This window comes from Xenopus tropicalis, chromosome 1 (genome assembly GCF_000004195.4).
Source record: "Xenopus tropicalis strain Nigerian chromosome 1, UCB_Xtro_10.0, whole genome shotgun sequence".
Taxonomy (NCBI): domain Eukaryota; kingdom Metazoa; phylum Chordata; class Amphibia; order Anura; family Pipidae; genus Xenopus; species Xenopus tropicalis.
This window is the reverse complement of record NC_030677.2, coordinates 67431617-67453260: the sequence shown is the minus strand read 5'-3', so window position 1 is coordinate 67453260 and position 21644 is coordinate 67431617. Positions and strand designations below refer to the sequence as shown.

The window sequence follows — 21644 nt, the reverse complement described above, 5'->3', positions numbered from 1 at the left end:
GCGACCATTTTGTGATGGGCTGTGTGCTCCCTCAGAGATCACCTGACAGGAAATAATGAGTGGGAAGTGTGGGAGAAAAAGACAGAACTTTGGGGCATGTTTGCTAACACTTGAGATAAATATCACCCGTGATGTTGCCCATAGCAACCAATCAGATCTTTGATTTCTAGCTTGTAGGTGGCTGTTCAAATTTAATTGCTGACTGGTAATTGCTGTTAATAAACATGCCCCTTTGTCCATTATTGGCCGATGTGACCTAACATGTATGTGTGCCCTTGGTTTGTTTGTGTACACTGTGAATCATATGATCCCGGGGGAACTGCTATTGACTTCTACATGATCTCAATAAGTTTTAGTTGGCGAATTGTCGGATTTGGATTTTTAGGCATTTTGTCAAATAGTAAATCTCAAAAAAGTTGTTGTTGTTTTTTTTGTAGGACTTTTAGCTCTAAAAAATCTGAATTAAAAGAAAAAAAAATCTGACTGTTGGTCAATGACCCCCAATGTGTATTTAGCTTGCTTAATGTCTTTCTAGCCATGATATAGTCTCTCTACTTGGCCTCTGTATTCTTCTCCCCATGTGGGACATCACCAGACAGGCTTACTTACGTAAAATTACTTCTCCATTTAGTTTACACAGCTTTTTATGCCGTTTTTTTTACAGCAAATTTAATTTTACACACCATAATAAATAGGCCCCATAGAGTAATTATGTGATTTAGGGGGATGGATAGAGTCATTTGAAGGATGTTTTATAAAAAGGTTAACTTATTCGGTGAGGAAGGCGTAAGTAAAGAAGTGAAGACAGAGACAGTAAAAAAGACAGAAAAGGTATGATACTTCATTGAGCCAAGAGAATGGGGAAAGAGAAAAGATAGCTGTTTGATGAAAAGGTCATACCAAGGAAATGATTTTCAATACAAGTAACAACCGATAAAACATCAAAATGCTCAGCTACCTCATCTAAAATTATACACGTATAACCTGTAGTTTATCACTGACCCTCTTCCTGACTTCACCTTTCAAAATATCAACCTGATCTATACGTTTGCTTTGTCGATCCCTACAGTTGATGTTATATTCCAGTCCCTACAGAACTGTAAGCAGTACTCCTTAACTCATATATTTGCCAGGTATGATATGGAGTATCTAAAAAAAAGCCACAAAAATATCTTACAAACAAAACCATCACCTGTTTGATGTATGGATCTTGTGTCTTTTTCATTTCAACATTTAATATTTATGAACAGAATATTCATGCCATCTCTTAAGACTCTATAAATGTAATACACATGTAAAATACTTTATGTGTATAATAATACTTTCAATAAAACTTAAAATGCCACAATTCAGATGGAAAATAATAATAATAACAATATCAGTAATACTACTACTACTACTACTACTACTAATAATAATTAATAATATAGTGTGGACCCTTTATTAAAGATACAAAAGCAGGTAGAGAACTAAATGAAAACCTAATGGCTTGTTTGCATAGGCTGGTCACATTTAAGTTCTGTTTTTAATTTACCCATTATTTGGAGTGTGCACATTTTGCAGCCCTTGGGATATATACAGATGACATGCACGTAGCATTACGCCTCACAGTCCTTGCTCTTTGACCAGGCTCTTGTTCAAGTAACTTCAACATTACAATGAGCTTTTGTCAAAGCCAGTCTATTTATTACAAGTATTGCCACTAAAACCTTTATTGTACAACTAATCATTTTCTGTTCCTGTCTAGAGTTCTTTTTTTTATTATAAATAAAGAAATTAATGGCAATATAGAGTGATCTTTGGCAGCTGAGGATGTGACATCATCATAGTAGAGCATGTAGTGACAAAGTCTCTATATCACTATAACAGAATGCATTTCAGCACAGCATAAAGATTACAGGCTGCCTACCCTATTTTTGTTTCAGCAAGAAATCATGACATTTTCAAGAACACTAGTGCATGTGGTCATTACGAAACAGTGTCAACATTGATGAGAAAGATTCTCAATTGGCTGTCCTCTTGAGAGATTGCTACTGCCTTTCCTCAAAAAGTAATCCTTTGATTACTGCAGACAGGCTTCATAAGCCCACACACAAATGGAGCTTTTTTTTTTTTTCTCGGGTGACATTTTAGGTCCTTTGACAGTAATTTTTTTTTTTTTAACACTAAGCTATATCCACACATTTATTTCTCAGATGGAAACAGAAGAAGCACAATCTTTTCAGATGTGAAGGCCAAAAACTCCACAACTCCACCTTTCTCAAGGTGCCCCGTGGTTCTTTTCATCACATTGCTTCCTACAGTTTAAGAAATTGAATGTAGGATTTAAAGAGAAGTTAAGAAGGCCCAACAGGGAGATTGAAAAAGAAGTTACCCTTTCAAAAACTCATGTTTTATAAAAAGTATGTTGTAGTTATTCATTGAATTGCAATGAATGACTGTCTCCTTACAAACTAATGTTCACTGCTTTTAACTTATGTGTTACATCTATCCTGGACTGACACTCAATAGTGTTGATTTATAAAGGGCTGAATGAAATGCTTCTGTGAGCCTTAACAACTCTATTTTGTTATAGAATGGGCAAGATAGCATTAGTTCATATGTAATTAGTGATTTTGGATGTGTGGTCATTTTCTACACGAGTGTTCAATCTCTTCACTTTGGTGTCAGTGTCTAGCTCTTTTTCATTACTATATACCTGTACTTACCTTAGCATTTATTGTTCTACTGATTAAGTACTCTAGGGCACTGAAATAGTCACCTGGGAGGTATTACTGATTGCATATAATGAACATTAATCAACAAGTGCCAAAGATGGCAAACTGTTGCCCATTTGGGCTTTGCCAGCTACAGTCCCATACCTGCCACATAATCCAATCCCAGTATTAATTCTTAATTTTTATAATGAGAGACTAAATGGGAAGCAAATAATCATTTACATCAAAACCATATAAACCCAGCTTGCAGTTGCATCAAGAAAACTGCCCAATAAAGCTGAAATTCTGGATGGGAATGGTGCTTTGTAGGGAACAAGGCATGCTGATTTCACTTTGCTCACTGCACTTGCCACATAAATGAGCCTTTATATTTTTTAAATGTCTGCTCTGGGGAATTTTACAGGAAATTTATAAACATGGCTCCATTTATACACCACTGGAATTATCAAGACCTAGGGCTAAGCTTCAGTAATAAGGATATTTCCCATATAATCTAACAGTATTATGGCTGCTGATATTAAAAACCTTGTACCTGAACATTCTGTAACAGGAATTAACCAGCAAAAGCCACATGAGAGATGTAAGTTCTGATAAATTCTGTTTATAAAGGGTCACAAAGTTTTAGTGGAGTAAAAAGGTAAATCATTGTGTGAAACATGGTTTAAAGTTTAGAAACACATCCAGAAAACCCAAAGAGTTATTGTGGTTTTAAAATGTAACACTATTTTAATTGTTCCAGTTTTCATTCATTTTATCGTTAGGAAACAGTAAAAAATGACTCTAAATCATTATTTTCTTGTATACTTCATTCTACATTACATTCATAATGGATGGTCCAGTGACTAAATGCATGTCATTAGTAACAATGGTAAAAATATTAAAATTGCATATATATAATTTAAAAGGCTCCAGCCTTTACTTTTTTTGGTGCTCAGGATGTCAAAGGTTAAATGAGACAATTCAAATATATTACAATTGAATTAAAAAGTAGATGTACATCAGAGACAGACAATTCTAAGCAGATGAGGTAGAAGTTCTATAATAAAAGACGCACTGCATTTTGCCAACCACAGAAATTTGGGGATCTGGTCTGCAGTATTTGTGCCAGTCCCACTACACATAACATTGTGAATTCTTGCTTCCTTTCAATTGCAACTATAATCACTACGGGTTGCTGGTTTTGGAAAACTTTGCCCATTGCTGTGTGAGGTGTACATGGGAAAGTAAGGTATGGTAAGGTAAGGCATGGAAAATGAACCAGTTTAACCATGTTTTGAATGTCAAATAAATGTAATTTATTTCTATATTATTATTTATATAATAAATGTAATTAATTAATCCTTACCAAACAAATATGTATTTCTTTCAGGCCCACCTGGACAGCGAGGAAAAAGGGGGAGAAGAGGTGAACCTGGTATGTAACTTTGTTTCGTTTTATTTGAATGTTATAAGTCAAAGTTTTGCTTATATTTTTGCAATTTTCAGGAAATCGAATGGTTAATGTTTGCATAAGTAGCAATAACACACTAACACCTCGCCACCCACCCAACGTCCTCTCCTGAGTGCGAAACTTATTTTCAACGCGTTAGGGGAGGGACACCGGCGGCCAGGAGTGTGGAGAAAGGATTGGGTCTGGGACACAGGGGCCCGCCTGGTTTTTTCCCGGTGCCCCAGAGACCCAGTCCAACCCTGAAAATATACATATAATACATACACTTGGTCCCAAGGCTTTCCCAAGCTGTGAGTCAAATATAATAGGTTTTTCATTTTACTGCCTCCTTCTGTTGTTGAACGAGCAAAGTTATGCATTAGACACCATATGCCAGTTTTGCCCCCTACTTTTGTGCTGGGTAATTTAAAAGTGCCTGTAAAATAGCAGAAAATGAGTATTGCTTGTGTTAGAATGATGCGCAACTTAGTAGACAAGTAATAATAGATTTTGACCTTTAAACAGAAAATATTACAAGTAAAGTGCTTAAAAACAAGGTGTTTTGGGCTGATTTGTTGAAAATTTCCCCAAAAATCCTACTAGTCTTGCCCACCTGTTTTACTTCCTGCTGGCTCATTTCTCTTGAGGGACTGTAGAGTAGGAACCAATCAGCAACTAAGCAGACCTGATAGGTAACTAAGGCACATCTTTCCTTGTGTGACTGCAGGGCTGTGATTGGCAATTCCATGCCGACTGTGCTCCGGCAGGGGCTGTTAGGACACACTCACCCTTCATTTGAAACAGGCACAGAGACTGTAGCAAATCTATAGGGAGCTCAAATAAAGGGGCCAGGTTTAAAGATAATGATTATTTTTAGCTCAGAGTGAAACCTGCATCGTATAGTATTCATTATTGCCTACATAATTAGGGGGGATTGCACTTATCCTATACGCCTCCTTTAAACCTGTATAACCAGCATGTTAAAATGCACCTGCTAGTTGGTTATGGGAAAGCACTCATATAAACATACTTAATAAATGCTGTGCTGATATGCTTCTCCATTGTGAAAAGAAATCCAAGAGTAATGTGTCTGTTAAACCTCATAAACCAAATCCTGCACAGGAAGGTAATTTTTCAGCTAAAGAAAAGTATTTTACTGGTCTATGAATCAACCTTGCAAAAAAGAAATTCAATATCAAACGTAAATTAAAGATACATCTGTTAGCGCTTTTGTGCTGCCCCAGCATCTTGTATTACTCAGAAATCAGAGCAAGGCAGAGAAGCTAATTGAAAGCATTGATTGGGAAGTTGCAGCCGCTTGGCTTAATAAGACTGCAAAGTACTGAGTTTGATTGGCAAACCATTTGTTTCACAGTCCCCTGAAGGTACACTTTATGGAGGCATGTAGACTGCAATAATCAGTGCAAGGTGAAGATATCATGTCACAATGTGTGACATAGTAATAGCTACTCATTTATTGTGTTCTGGAGGAGGCAGGAGATGAAAGGAAATCTCCAGATGATCACATGAAATACCCTGTATGTATGATAGCAAAGGAAGCAAAATAAGGTTCATTCACATGAAATTGACTCCCTGAGCATCTGTAAGCTTAGAACTGTATACGGCGTTACCCTGATAACTAAAAGGAAATTGTTGGTACAGCCCTAATTTAATAGAAAAAAAATCAGTGGGTGGACTCATAAATCATAGGTATTGCAGGAATGTTTTCAAATGATTGCACCTGGCTGATAGGTTACTGGCTTGGCCAGGCAAGTATTTGTTTTAGAAAACAGTGGCTGCCCTGCAGGATACAGTAAAGGTTAGATCTGTTTAACTTTAGTCTTTGTATTTGAGGTAGTTCACCTTTATGTTAACTTTAAGTATGTTATAGAATGAAATATGCTTAGCAGTTTGTCTGTTGGTCTTCACTGTGTATTCTTCATAGTTTTTCTTTTAGATGGGTGTCACTAACCCCGGCAGCCAAAAACAATTGCTCTGTGAGACTACAACTGTTTGTTATTGTTATGTTTTATTACTTATCTTTCTATTTAGATCCAATCCAATCATTTTCCAGTCTCTCATTTAAACCACTGCCTGGTTACTAGGATAAATTGGATCCTAGAATCCAGATACAGTAGCTGCTAAAATCCAAACTGGAGAGCTTATGAACAACAAGCTGAAGACCAATTACACATTGGGGCTGATTTACTAAGACACGAATTCGAATCCGAATTGGAAAAATTCCGATTGGAAAACTAACATTTTGCGGCTTTTTCGTATTTTTTGCGATTTTTTTCGGCGCCTTTACGACTTTTCGGAAATTATCGCGACTTTTTCGTTACCAATACGATTTGCGCGAAAAAACGCGAGTTTTTCGTAGCCATTCCGAAAGTTGCGCAAAATCTGGCGATTTTTTCGTAGCGTTAAAACTTGCGCGAAAAGTCGCGATTTTTTCGTAGAGTTAAAACTTGCGCAAGTTACGAAAAAATCGCCAGATTTTGCGCAACTTTCGGAATGGCTACGAAAAACTCGCTTTTTTTCGCAAAAATCGTATTGGTAACGAAAAAGTCGCGATAATTTCCGAAAAAATCGCAAAATACCGATCATTACGAAAAAAACGCAATCGGACGCATTCGGCCCGTTCGTGGGTTAGTAAATGTGCCCCATTGTCTCAAAATATCCCTGTCTGCATCATACAAAGTTAATTTAAAGGTGAACTACCCCTTTAATTAGGATTTGATGCATACTGAATCTGCTGTGGACCTTGACAACAAACCAGATAGCAAGGACTTTAGCTGTACATCCCAGCTGTTATAAACTATAATTCCAAGCCTTCTCAGCCAACCTTTTGATGCTCCTGCAATCTACTGCATGGTGTATGATTCCTAAGATAAATGGCAAGGTCATACCACAGTTCTATTAAAAGTAGAGCTTCTTGAAATATAGCCCTTGTGAAGACAGTGAGGGATGAGGAAAATATGGTATGGATGTGACCTTGTAGAAAAGAATGCAATAAGACTGTTGTTTTCTTGTTTTCATATTGCCTTACTCACTATATTTTTTTCCTATTTTTTTTTAGGACCACCAGTAAGTATCTTGTACCATTTTCTCAATTGTATTGAAGGGTTGCAGATATTCAAAAAACTGTGAGTTGTTTTACATATTTCCTTTATTAAATTGTTGGCTTTGGCAGTACAAAGATGTGGTATTGGCCAAAAAGTTATCTTGTAGCTCTCCAGGATTTTCTGTAACCATGAGAGTAAGATATTGCTTCCACACAATATATGTTTGTTATTCTACAGATTAGTCAGTCCACTCCAGTCCATTTACATTTTCTTTTTTCCACTGTGTGGGCTTATAAAACAGGAGATAAATAGAGATACAAAAATAAAGGAGAATTCTTCTTTCCTGTCATGTTTACATCATTTATTATATTAGTAACATAATTAAATATTTGTGTTCTATTCATTTTAAATGTAATTTTTCCCATGCCTGTCCTATTCCACCAGCAGTGTGTTACCTCCCCTTTCCTCTCTCTAAATCCCTTTGGAGTGACTGGGCCATTTACATTGGTTAACTATATAAAGGATGCTAGTATCAAACAAGAGCATACAGTTATACAATCCAAATCATTTTATTTAGAACAAGACATATGTATCTGATCATGAAAAAGTTTATACAGGTATGGGATACCTTATCTGGAAACCCAGTATCCAGAAAGCTCCTATTTATGAGAATGTTGTTTCCCATGCAGCTCATTTTAAGCAAATAATTTTATTGTTAATTTCCTCTGTAATAATAAGATAGTACCTTGTTCTTTATCCTAAGTAAGCATACATTTTGGTAGAAAAACAATCATGTTAGGTTTATTAAATTTTTTTAGTATACTTAAGGTATGGTGATCGATCCCTGTAATGCAGGGATGTCCAACTTGCCACCGTAAAGGGGATTTAAAACAAGAAAATGAATTGATGTCAATTGTACAGGTATCGGACCCCTTATCCGGAAACCCTTTATCCAGAAAGCTCCGAATTACGGAAGGCCCATCTCCCATAGACTCCATTTTAATCAAATAATTCAGAATTTTGAAACTGATTTCCTTTTTCTCTATAGTAATAAAACAGTACTTTGTAATTGATCCCAACTAAGATATAAATAATCCTTATTGGATGCAAAACAATCCTATTGGGTTTAATTAATGTTTTATTAATTCTTTAGTAGACTTAAGGTATGGAGATCCAAATTATGGAAAGACCCCTTATCCGGAATACCCTTGGTCCCGCGCATTCTGGATAACGGGTCCTATACCTGTACTAAGAATAGTATAGCAACCCTTGGAGACATATTTATCAAAAATTGTATTTGTGTAATTTTTTGATTTTTTTTAACTCTGAATAATGCAAAAGTTACCTTTCTACATGACCTCTAAAGCTTTTGGATGTCAGAGTTTTTGCATATTTAGCTTAATAAATATTGAAAGTTTGCCTTTTTTAACCATTATTCAATTACTTGCTTTTTTAACACCCAAAAGATTTAAATCGTGGAAAAAAAAAAACCTTGATAAATCAGCCAGTTAGTCAACACAGATAAACACAGTTGTTTTGTTGCCTTCTGAAGGGAGTCAAGGATAAGGCATGAAGAATGGCAGCTCCCAGTTTGCATCTATAGATGTAAATGTGCAGAGACAGACTATCCTTTATGTTTAATAAGGAATTTAATTACATTTTAGTGGCATATTATCTGAAGACTCTTCTAATTTAAAAAGGCTATAATTGAATAAAGTACTTTATAGGTACACAAGATGTAAGAAATCAAGAATGGAATATTTTTGGTGCAGACTCATTACTCTATGAAAATAGCATTTCCATTCATCACTGTAGCAGATTTATGTATACATAATTGTGCCAGAAATCTCCCAGCTCTACCTTTCAGCCTTTGTAAGTTAAAATTTATTGTAGACATTTTTCATGTTTATTTGTTTATATAAGTATTATATTTGTTGTTTGATGCCATTTTGGCAAATGCTCACCTAAAACACTATATTATTAGACATTAAATGGAAACTATGCAAACAACTGTATACTCCACAACAATTAGGGCCAATGCAAACACTCTACAATAGGGGACACTAAGAATTAGGTTTATTAAGCTAAAATGCTCTGCGGAACACTGGTTTCAAGCCTGCTATACAGAATTTGTAAGACATGAACTATTTTTTAAGAAAAAAAAATCCTAGACAACTCCACCTGTTACAAACTTTCACATTTTATTACATAACACACTTACATTGTTAGTAACTATAAAAGGGAACAGTGCTCAAAGAATATATAAAATAGTATATATTTAAAGGAACAGTAACATCAAAAAATTAAAGTGTTTTAAAGTAATTAAAATATAATGTGCTGTTGCTCTGCAAAAAACTGGTGTTTTTGCTACAAAAAAAGCTACTATATAAAAAAGCTGCTGTGTAGCCATGGGGGCAGCCATTCAAGCTGGAAAAAAGGAGAAAAGGCACAGGTTACATAGCAGATAACTAGTAGATAAGCCCCATATAATGGGGGTTTATCTGTTATCTGCTAAGTAACCTGTGCCTTTTCTCCTTTGAATGGCTGCCCCCATGGCTACACAGCAGCTTACTTATATAAACTATAGTAGTCTTTCTGAGGCAAACACACCAGTTTTAGCAATGCAGGGCAACAGTACATAATATTGTTATTACTTTAATACACTTTCATTTTTTGGTGTTACTGTTCCTTTAATATAGACATTACAAATAACAAAAACCTGCTGTACATTTGCATAAGAATACCTTCTGGCATGTGAATATTTGATGGCAGGACTGTTCCCCATGGAGCAGTGAATCTCTCTTAACTGGAAAGGCTTGGACTAAAGCCAGACAGAGCATTCTCATGCAGTGCTTTAAATCTCAGTGTTTCATGTCTTTTTTAGTCTCTCTTCTGCCTTGCAGCACCCTACTATACTGAATAGGTTGCCCCTATTGCTATACTTACTGTACACTTATAAAGGGATGACCAACAATTTACACCCCATAAACCAGTTACTGTACTACAAGTACTGTAACCTTGTGGGGTTTTTTTTGCACAAAAACTTTCATCTATCTGTCATCAACTCTCTTACCACCAATAGCAGCCTTCTATGTTTTCTTTCTACAAAAATATTTATTATTTGCAGAACATTATTTTACATGGGGAGTTCACCTTTCACCTAACTTTTCATTATGGTTTTCAAATGATCATTCTTCCCATTCTGCCTCTGTCTAACCTTTAACTGTAAATCCTATATGGTGGTTGGTTTTACTAAGCATCCATAAAACCCATACCTGTCTTCCGTTCTACCTTTCTAACTGCTGTCTGACTTCAAGGCCAAAGCTGTTAGAATTCCAAGCCTTTTCTAATCCCTTCTTTTCAAATGGTCATTTCTGAAACCTGTACTATATTTCCTCTCCTTTTACTTTCTCCACATTTCAGTGTCAGTTGGATATCAAGTATCATAGTACTGAAAAGCACTCCTTCCACTTCAGCCTTGGGTCACTCTTGCTCTTTCTTTATCTATTTGAAGAACAGTTTTGGTTCATTAATCCTCTCTTTGTGCATTGCTCTTCATGCTAGACTGTACCTTCCCCAGTTACCTTCACAAAGTTACTTCTCTTGCATACTATGATACTTGCTGTCTAACAAGCATGAATGATTTTTAAATTTAACCAAATACTAAAAGATTTGGCCAAATGTATAAATGAATTTGTACCTTAATTAGCATATTGCATTTTGACTAAGGGGCTGATTTACTAAGACACGAATTCGAATCCGAATTGGAAAAATTCCGATTGGAAAATGAACATTTTGCGTCTTTTTCGTATTTTTTGCGATTTTTTCGGCGCCTTTACGACTTTTCGGAAATTGTCGCGACTTTTTCGTTACCAATACAATTTTCGCGAAAAAACGCACGTTTTTCGTAGCCATTACGATTCGCTCGTATCTTGTCGCGACTTTTTCATATTGAGCGCTCGTTAGCGGCGGCCGAAACTTTCAGACTTAGCATGATTTTGGAAGCCTCCCATAGAACTCAATGGCACCCTGTAGCTCCAACCTGGCCCAAGAAAAGTCACCATACTGAAGCTTGAATGAATCCGAACGCTACGAAAAATCGCAACATTTTGCGCAACTTTCGGAATGGCTACGAAAAAGGCGCGACTTTTCGCGCAAGTTTTAACGCTACGAAAAAATCGCCAGATTTTGCGCAACATTCAGATGGCAACGAAAAAGTCGCGATAATTTTCCGAAAAAATCGCCAAATACCCATCATTACGAAAAAAACGCAATCGGACGCATTCGGCCGGTTCGTGAGTAAGTAAATGGGCCCCTAAGAGTTGCTTAGAGCTTTAAATTCAGTTCATTTGGTTCAGATTCAGTCTGGTAGAACATTGTATTTAGGTCCCATGCTGCCCTAGGCACTGGACCCCCCCCCCACCCTTGCTGATCAGTGTATATAGAGTATGCTTTGTATATTTGCTGATTGTGGAAGAGTGGTGTATCATTCCCCTTAGCAGGGGATTTTTTAAAAGCTTTTTAAAAAATATAGTCACGGACCCTTGGGCCCTGTTGATAAACGGCATTTTTGCACAAGTACAGTGACCCATAGCAACTAATGAGAGTTTTTTTTCTTTTAAACAGGTGATCAATAAATACCACCTGATTATTGGTTGCTATAAGTGTCTGGACCTGTAGGATACTTTGCACTTTTTATTACATAAGTTCTTTAGGATTTGGCCTAATCTGAATCCTGCTTAAAAGTGATACATTTCAAGTGAAATCCTGGAAAGTAAATGTTACATTGAAATGTTTTTAGAGCAGGTTTATTTTCTGTTGTTAATGGCCTTTTTGTTTCAAGACCAAACCCAACCCCCCCATCAAGAAAAATAGCCTGAGAATTATTATTGCAATATTTCCTTCTATGTCACATACTAATATGAATTTTCAAGGAGGTGCCATTAGGGACTATGGAAAGCAGTAACATGCTGAAAGTAGAGCTTTGACCACTGTTTTACACATGATTGAATATATGGTCAAATGTGACCACAGTGTGACATAAGCATTACTTACATATTAAATTAATCTAGTCATTCTTTAAATTGGCATCAAGCATAATGTTTTATGTATTACACCATTTTTCTTTTTGACCAGAAAAAAATGATTTCAAAATCAAAAATAGTTAACAACAAATTCCCTTGCATTGAGCCCAACCTTTGTGCAACATGATCCCTGTTCCATTTTTCAAACTAGGCACATAGTGATCATTAGATGAAAAGCTTTGTAAAGACTCAGCAGTATCAAGACCTGAATTCCTTTATTTTTACCTTTGTAAGAAAACTACTTGCAAGGTTTTCCATTATTGTAATGCCTGGAGAAATAGAATTATCCTTTACAGTGTGTTCTTTGATATAGGGATGATATGTGTACTAATGTATTAGAAAAAAAAGATGATTTACCACTAGAACCCTTTGTGGTCAAGTTATGTAGACAGTAAAACGTGTGCCGCCTGGTCCTTTGCTGTGCAATTAGTCACTTTTTCCATGGTCAGTCACATTGATTTCACAGCTAATTCCTTTTGCATAAAAAATGTGTATATCAGTCATGTGTGAGATTAATGTAGAGCTTTGATGGAACACTACATGTTTTATGTCTTTTCTCATTCATGTTTTTTAGATGAAGTTCTTTTGTGCGATAAAGTTTATTGTAATATACATAGCAATCAAATGCAACTTACATTTTTCCCATTCATCATTTATGACCCCTTATATCCTCTGTAGGGGAAGAAAAGGCTTGTAAACATGCATTGCACCATGCTTACTGTCAGCATTTTTTGAAATGGCCAACCTTTCTTACACTTACATGAGCTCTTCCATGATCTTTCCTGCAGTTTACTTTTCATGGTCACTTGCTTTCTGTAAATGAGTTTGTATACACACAGTTTGATTTAACATATATCTTAGTTTTTCAGACACACACCCTGAAAGGCATAGACACATAATAATATCTTTTGCACGACCCTGACTCCTACATTTAGAATAATCTTCTACAAGATAAATCTTGATGCTATGCATGATTCCCAAAACCGTGGAATCAAAATAATTTCACATTTCCTTTCCATATGTTTCTAAATCTCACATTCTGAAATGGCTTATGTTTTTGAAAAAAGGTATCTTAGACAAATACATAATACAATATATTCTAAAAATGTTTGAGGATTGTAGATCTGCTGGGTTTGTGTGTAACTGGGTTTAGGGTGGGTGGCGGCACACATATTCATGTTGAGTATAGAATATTATTGGGGTCCTGTCTTCTTCTCCATATACACCTACAGAAGGCAAACCCTAAATATGCACTTCTTTGACTTTTGCTTTGGGAAGTCCATTTAGCCGTTTAGGATAGAAGTTGTAATTTCTTCCTGCAGCTCCATATACTGTACTAGGTGTTTAGGCTAGACAACATTACCCCTTATTTACATTACTCTCCAACCAGGAATTAGTTGTATGTGAGTCCAAAATTGTCAAAACTAGTACTGTTCTTGTGCAAAGCTTCTATCCTGCAACTCATATGTACAGTATGCCCCTAACTCCCTGGGTTGGAAAATGCAGGAAACAGGAATGCAGGGGTTAATAGAATTTTAGTGATATAATAAGCTAAGCCCAGACTGAACTGGGCAGTTTGAAAGAGGTGTCATCTCTGATTCATTAGGTATCAAGACACAATGTACTGTTAGCTATTTGTTTTGTTTTTTTTAATAGTTATGAGTGTTGCCCTTTCAAATAACTTTCTTTATACTTCTGATGTTTTTCTATTATATGTGTGTAGATGGCATAGTGTTTGTGTTAAACAATTGACAATGGGCAGAATTTTGTGAAATGTGTCTCTACTTTATTGTGTTCTATAAAATAGTTTTTATATCATTATTTTGTTATATTTCTGTTAATATATTTCTTTTTTGTGGTAATTTACTTTTCCCCAGGGCTCAAGTGCTGGAGCAGTAAGGGGTGCAAGAACATGCCCTTTATTGCTCACCTAACAAGCACTTGTGCCCCGAGGAATGTTTAACTCAGTAGGTGCTGTTAAAGGAACAGTAACACCAAAAAATGAAAGAGCTTTCAAGTAATAAAAATATAATGCACTGTTGCCCTGCACTGGTAAAACTGGTGTGTTTGCTACAGTAACACTACTATAATTTATATAATAAGCTGCTGTGTAGCCACGGGGGCAGCCATTCAAGCTGGAAAAAAGGCACAGGTTACATAGCAGATAACAGATAAGCTCTGTAGAATACAATAGTGTTTTATCTGTTATCTGCTATGTGCCTGTGCCTTTTCTCCTTTGAATGGCTGCCTCCATGGCTACATAGCTGCTTATTTATATAAATTATAGTAGACTTTCTGAAGTAAACACACAACTTTTACCAGTGCAGGGCAGCAGCACATTATATTTTAGTTACTTTTATACACTTTCCTTTTTTGGTGTTACTGTTCCTTTAAGCCCTTTCCCTACCTCGTGCAATAGAGGAGACAGTAAGGATAGGGCCCTGTTGCAGCCCGCGTCTCCTGCCTCTTCATAACTTGCTCGTCATTTAGAAACAGAACACAGAGGCATGCAGGTATTCTGCAACAGCAGAAGGCAGTGTGCAAAGTGCAAAAAAATAGTCAGTTTAGGCCTTTTTTTAACACTTTGCACACTGCCTTCTGTAAAGTAAATGACCCTTAATATATTTTTCTGATAACATTTAAATATTTGTGGTCAATTTACTGTTAGACAGGGATATATATTAACTCATTATATCAATCAACTGCATGTAGACAAAAGGTTACTATAATATGTTAGCAACATCCTTGTATCATTCAGATTTAATATATTATCATTATTGAACAATTGCCAGATACAGATCACTTTACATCTTTTATTTCCATTGTGCCATTGGAGAATACTGTAAGTCTGTGAAAAAATTTATTGTTAAAGAGCACAGTCCAAAACTGAAATCTGAAAGCAGGATTTCGTAACAATTTTCTTGGGGTTTCTAATGTGAGTGTTCTAAAAAAATGATCTAGAATTAGTTGTCCAGCTCATTTCAATAGCTATTCTAATTGTAGGATGTCATTGTATTAAAGCAAAATAAAGGGGTCAAAATAGGGGCCAAAATAGTCATCATCTAATTATGCAAGATGGGTTACATTACTTAGTGGCTGGCTTGCAGGAATTACTCTTCCCAAGATATATATATATATATATGGCCATAATCAGAACTATAATAATTTCTTCAAGGGCCATATTTGACCCAAGGGGTCCAGTTGGACATCCTTGTTCTGTATAGTGATTGTGTATGTGTTTTGATAGTAGACTCCACCACCACAAAGAAGCTCTTGGAGAGCTCTTGTGAGACCTTTATTGTTTGAAAGATTGTTTGTTTGAAGGGGCAGTATATCCCCTTTTCACATATAGGGCTTGTGCTTAACAAATTTTGCACCTATTGTTTTAATTAGGAAATATGTATGGCTTTTGTTACTTGTTATTTGCACTAAACAGGGCACAATCTGAAAGGAAAGTCACATTCTACTTCCTGTTTCTCAGAGCACAATGAGTATTTTGCCGAGATGCATATGTATGATTAGCCTAACAGCATGTACCTGGGGGAAGGGAGGGGTTTGTTTATACAGACATTTCTTATTGGGCTGCTACGAAGAACACTAAGTAGAATTTGTCTTTAATTTTAGAATGTGCCATGTTAAGTGCAAAAACCATAGAAGTATTTCCTAATTAAGAATGTAATTTATTAATTTATCTATTCATTGAACTAATTTTAAAAAATGAGTTATACTAACCTATAATGTTTTTGGATGGGTGCATATTTCTCCAATATGTTGTTACAGTGGGGCTTTTATCTAGTGTGGCATTCTTTCAGAGATTGCACTGCTTTCCATGTCTTTATTATTTTGTAAAATAAATTATTTGGAGTATAATCCATGTTGTAAAGGAGATGTGTTTATATCATATGGTTCTGTAAACAGTGTTGGATAACATTTGACATTTGTTTATGTAAAGCTCAGAATGCCAGCAATAAGCAAATCACTATCTAATTGCATTCTAAATAGCTTGTCTGTCGTTGGCTAAGCAAACAGAGACAAGAGGCTTTGGACTGTAACTTGCACTATAGTACCAAAGGAACTTCCAACTATAGATAGTAGAGTACTATCTAGTAGTAATTAGTCTGCAGACACTGGGCTTGCTGAGAAATTGTGAAAACATTTAACCACTCACCCAAGTGAACTCTCATTTCAACTGAAGAAACTTTTCACTATTATTCAGCAAGTCTATTGCCTTAGAGTTGTTAGATACAACATGACTTAGACATAACATGACCTGAATACATAAAAACAGAAAGAGAAAAAGATTTAAAAAAGATTCATTCAAGCACCAATCACAATGATGGTACATCAGATATGGCACAAACACACACTACAATATATTAACTGTAACTGGCTATTCCATATGTCTTTTAAAACACATGACAGCTATAAAAGGAGTTTTGGATTAAGACAGGATCTAACATCTGCCTTTTGGATTTGGACCATACATTACCTTGAAGTAGCTGAAATGCCAAAATAATCAAGTTTCACGTAGCGACTTTGTTTATACTTTAATGTAGTTGTTGTGGCTTTTCTGGGTCTGGGGGCACATTTTCAGAGGAAAAGTCTGCATTTATTAGATGAATTGCTTCCTCTAAAGTCTTCCCTGGCCCTATAATATCAATGGTATAATAGTATTTCAAACAAAAGTGACTCATAATCGTCAGGGTCTGATGCTCTTAACTGGCTTAGATGTTCCTTGCTCAGGAAGAAAACACAAATACACTTTAGCAGCTCTGTTTAGCTAATTCTGCTTATCTCTTGTACAGATAAAGTACATAATGGCAACCGTTGTCAGGTCTACTTGAGTTTAGTTTATTGTAGGTGACATCACATACATCTGGAAAGTATAAAATATATAATCCAAGATTGGTTGCTTTGTGTTTGTGGTCACAGCAGGGAATATGATATGTAAATGTAGAAGCAGAAGAAGAAAAAAAGGCCATTTATCACATATATATATATGATAATAGCTTAATTTATAGAAATATTACTTGGCAAGCTTTCTTCACTCTGAGGGCCCTTCTTCAGGCTGACACAAAGGGGCCGATAGATGGATGTTCAAATTTGAGTTTTTTACTGCCATTCGAGGGCTTTTTTGTGTTAAAACTCACAAACCTAAATTAGAGTTTTTAAAACTCGAACGTTTTGAGATTTATTAGTGCAAAAAAAAGAAACATTTAGACGTAAAAATCGAAAATCTGGCAAATACATGTATAAGTCAGTGAGGGTTGCCTTGCAAAAATTATTTTTTTTAATTTTTTTCAGTTCCTGATAGAGACTCATCGAAAATGATGATGTCTTCAACTTTTTTCCACATTTAAATTGATTGAATGTTTTGATAAAGCATGGGGAGTTTTCGTGTCTTTTCAAAGAAAACTCCAAAATTCACAAACTTGAATTTTGATAAACAGACCTCCCTTTTTTCTTTAAAATGATACTCTAATCAATGTCCCCCCCAATGTTCCCTCAACCAATACACATGAAATGGCCAGGCCATAACTCCCTCTGTTCCTAATAATCTACTTTTAAGTTTTCTTTACTAATATGTAATAATTTCCTTCAAATCAGCAGCCCATCGGTGCTCAAGTTAAGACCCTGCTACAAACTAAGTCCCCTTTCTCCTGCAGTTTTGGGATTAACTCTGCCTTTTGCACATATATAACACTCACGCACATAACATTAGACCAAGTACAGTGGGGGCTAACTATTTCAGGGGATCATTAGGAGACAGAGTATTCTATATATATGTAGAAATCCGACAGGACACCATAATCAGTAGAATAAAAGTACACATGGAAACATGAGTTCATAATGGATATTAGCATGATTTTAAGAAAAGTATAACATACTTACCAGTAGACTTTTTTTTTTTTTTTACATGAAACCAGTCTATTTAATTAAAAGGCACTATAAATAAATGCCTTTGGTAGTTCCTAACAGCTGGAGGGCTGACTAAATGTTTTCTATTAGCAATGGTACAGAATAATTTAGTATGGTACATTTTTTAGATTTACTATAAATAAATATAGATAACTGTTGGGTCTCTTCATCCACCAATCATTTGTTTGGTTGATATTATTGTCTGTTTTCTTGGGCTTCCATATCTTTAGTAGAACTGAAAATTTAAAAAAACTGATTGAGCAGGTTGCCTACGCTTTTTTTACTGAACACTTACTGAGTAATGGGCAGTTATTTTATCAGGACAGGGCAGGCTCAGCAAAAAATCAGTGTAGATGAATAAATCTTCCCCTAAGATGCTGACTAACTTTGTAGACGTTCCAGTGTGGTTTCCAAAATGTGGAAGCCAGAGTGTGACCAATGCTTCGTCCCATAAATTGTGTTCTACTTGCAGCCACAGTAGATAAATGAGAGAGGAAGTGGCATATCAGACTGGAAATGGAGGATATTTGCATTTGACATAAAGTTAATCTGTAACATGTTATTTCTGTATAGTTCTCAGGCAGGGCTTCCTTGTCTTGAAATTATTTCCTCCTCTGCTAATACTTTATGCTACACAAGCCAGCATCCTGCCCAAAGCTGCTGAAAAATTGTACCTTACCAGTACATGTTAGTATAATGTGTTTTATGCACATTTCTGCACCATACTGTTTATTTTACCATATTTAATTTACCATATTTCAGGTATAATGCAGATTTTTTTTATGATGTTTTAATAAGTGATAAAGTAATCTGTCCCTAAACACTCTGCCTGGATGGTACAACAGTTCTTTTGCTATGAATTGGAACTATGCCACATGTGACTGAAATACAGAGCACCAATACCCTCTTAATGTGCCCACTGTATTGCCCATGCTATAGATCTGTGGAGAATTATCCCACACTTCTGAAGTGTGTTTTTGTTCCATATCAGCCTTCATTTCCCTAACCCTCATACATGATGTCCTCTTTTGACACCATTCCATTTTCCAGGAGGACAACTGGGTACCCTTCTTAGGATAACTTTGGCTTTACCTTCATATGAGAAGAAGCTGTTCTACATCTACCTGGCCATCCCAAAAAACTGGTTTGGTGAGCTTTAGGCTGTAGGGCAGTGATCCCCAATCTTTTTTAACCTGTGACCACATTCAAATGTAAAAAGAGCAACACAAGCATCAAAAAATGTACCTGGGGACGCTAAAGGAGGGCCATGATTGGTTATTTGGTAGCCCCTATGTGTACTGACAGTCTACAGGAGACTTTAGCTTTAACTAATGATATAGTAATACAGAATAAATGTTGTATAAAATTTTATTATGAAATAACCATCTATATTAACATTCATTATTTTTGCTTTTCAGGGTCCTCCTGGCCCAAAGGGAGACAAGGTCAGTAAAATAATAATGTTTATATATGCAAATACTAGAAGTGGTGAATCAGATTCACACTGCTGATGTTCAATAGGACTTGTTTCTGTATAATGAGAGTTTCGTTTGTGACAGTGACACAGGTCGGCACTTAATGGAACTCAAAAACCATTTCATCTTTCCCCTTGCAGGGTGATCAAGGTGATCAGGGACCTCGGGTAAGCACTTTAAAAATGTAAAGCTGCTAAACACAGTTTCAAGTAACCAACAGCCATTCTGTGTATTTAATAATTTAATAATAACTGCATTTTCTCTGCATGCGAATGGTACTGAAGAGTACATTGAACTGTAGAGCATAATACAAAATAACACATATTGCAAGACATCTCATTTATTATATTAATAGAAGGGTGGCAACCCCATGCCCAGCAGTTGCATGGTATAAATCTTTCTATAGTTACACCCCTCCTGCCTACTTATTTTATAAACATGAATAGCGAACCTGCAATGCATCTCACAAATAATCATTGATATACAGCTAGAAAGTATTGAGGTGTTTGTTTAACATGTTTAACATTTAATTGTGTAATAAAAATGCAGTAGTATGTTACCGAAAAGTGTCTGTCTGTGCCACCATGTTGAATATGTCAAGTTTTTTCATACCATAGGTGTTGGTCTTTATAAGAACATTTTAAATAAACCTGTTTCCTTTAGTGGTGACTTTGAATAAGGGCATAATCACTTCCTATACACAACAAATCTGCCATTAATATAGCCTTTTCTTTGTAAGACTTAGGGGCTGATTTACTAACCCACGAATCCGACCCGAATTGGAAAAGTTCCGACTTGAAAACGAACATTTTGCGACTTTTTCGTATTTGTTGCGATTTTTTCGGCTTCTTTACGAATTTTTCGTTGCCAATACGATTTTTGCGTAAAAATGCGATTTTTTTCGTAGCCATTACGAAAGTTGCGTAAAAAGTTGCGCTTTTTTCGTAGCGTTAAAACTTACGCGAAAAGTTGCGCATTTTTCGTAGCGTTAAAACTTAAAAGGTGCAAAGTTTCACGTAAGTTTTAACGCTACGAAAAAAGCGCAACTTTTTGCGCAAGTTTTAACGCTACGAAAAATCGCCAGATTTTACGCAACTTTCGTAATGGCTACGAAAAACTCGCGTTTTTACGCAAAAATCGTATTGGTAACGAAAAATTCGTAAAGAAGCCGAAAAAATCTCAAAAAATACGAAAAAATCGCAAAATACCGATCATTACGAAAAAAACGCAATCGGACTCATTTCGACCCGTTCGTGGGTAAGTAAATCAGCCCCTTAGTAAAGATAATTCTCTTCTCCACAGATGTTTATTTTTAATAAATAAATACAAGAATATAATTTGCCATCTTCTTTTTCTAGTTTGCTCTCTGGTGATGGCTTCTGTCAGCTGTTTAATTATTTTCTCAGCATTTGTGTTTCAGTGGGGAAATTTGTGATCTGTGCCTCCAGGGTGCAGAGAAATGATGAAGTATGGAAGTGGCTGTAGGGAGGAATGCAAGAACTGGTGGTGTATTTTATAGAAAGGTTCCTTAATTGCAAAGAAAGATAAACAGATTTGAAATGGAGTATTTATATTGATAAGTTTCGCCTCCTATGGTATTAATAATATATGTCATGTCATGCAGTGTGATGTGAATTTTATAATTCATGCAGAGAAAGCAAAAGGGAATAATCCTCTCATTAGGCCAAATCTCTCAGCAACAATATTAAAACTCAGCTCACATAGTGCATATAATCTAGGTTTGTATATCTGTGCCCATATGGAGTTCAACTCTTTTAATTACAAATCATTTTACACTTATTTATCCAAGGAACTTTACTTTTACTTCTCTGCTCCTGTCTGCTCATGTTATAACAGTCAAGTTATTCCAGTGTGCCAACCCTAAGAAAAAAATATATTTCACTTTAAGCCTAGTGGCAAATGGGACATTGTGACCATTGCTGCAATGAGATGTA

The 21644-nt window shown here is 35.8% G+C and overlaps 1 protein-coding gene across 13 annotated transcripts in view; it reads left to right on the top strand.

The window, feature by feature from the left end:
• Window positions 1-21644, top strand: part of col25a1.2 (collagen, type XXV, alpha 1, gene 2) — a 246576-nt gene that overhangs the window by 123441 nt on the left and 101491 nt on the right. For all 13 annotated transcript variants that reach the window (XM_031896008.1, XM_031896009.1, XM_031896001.1 and 10 more), the window contains 4 exon segments: window positions 4087-4131; window positions 7226-7233; window positions 19633-19659; window positions 19830-19856. In XM_031896008.1, the coding sequence (XP_031751868.1) occupies window positions 4087-4131; window positions 7226-7233; window positions 19633-19659; window positions 19830-19856 (107 nt within the window).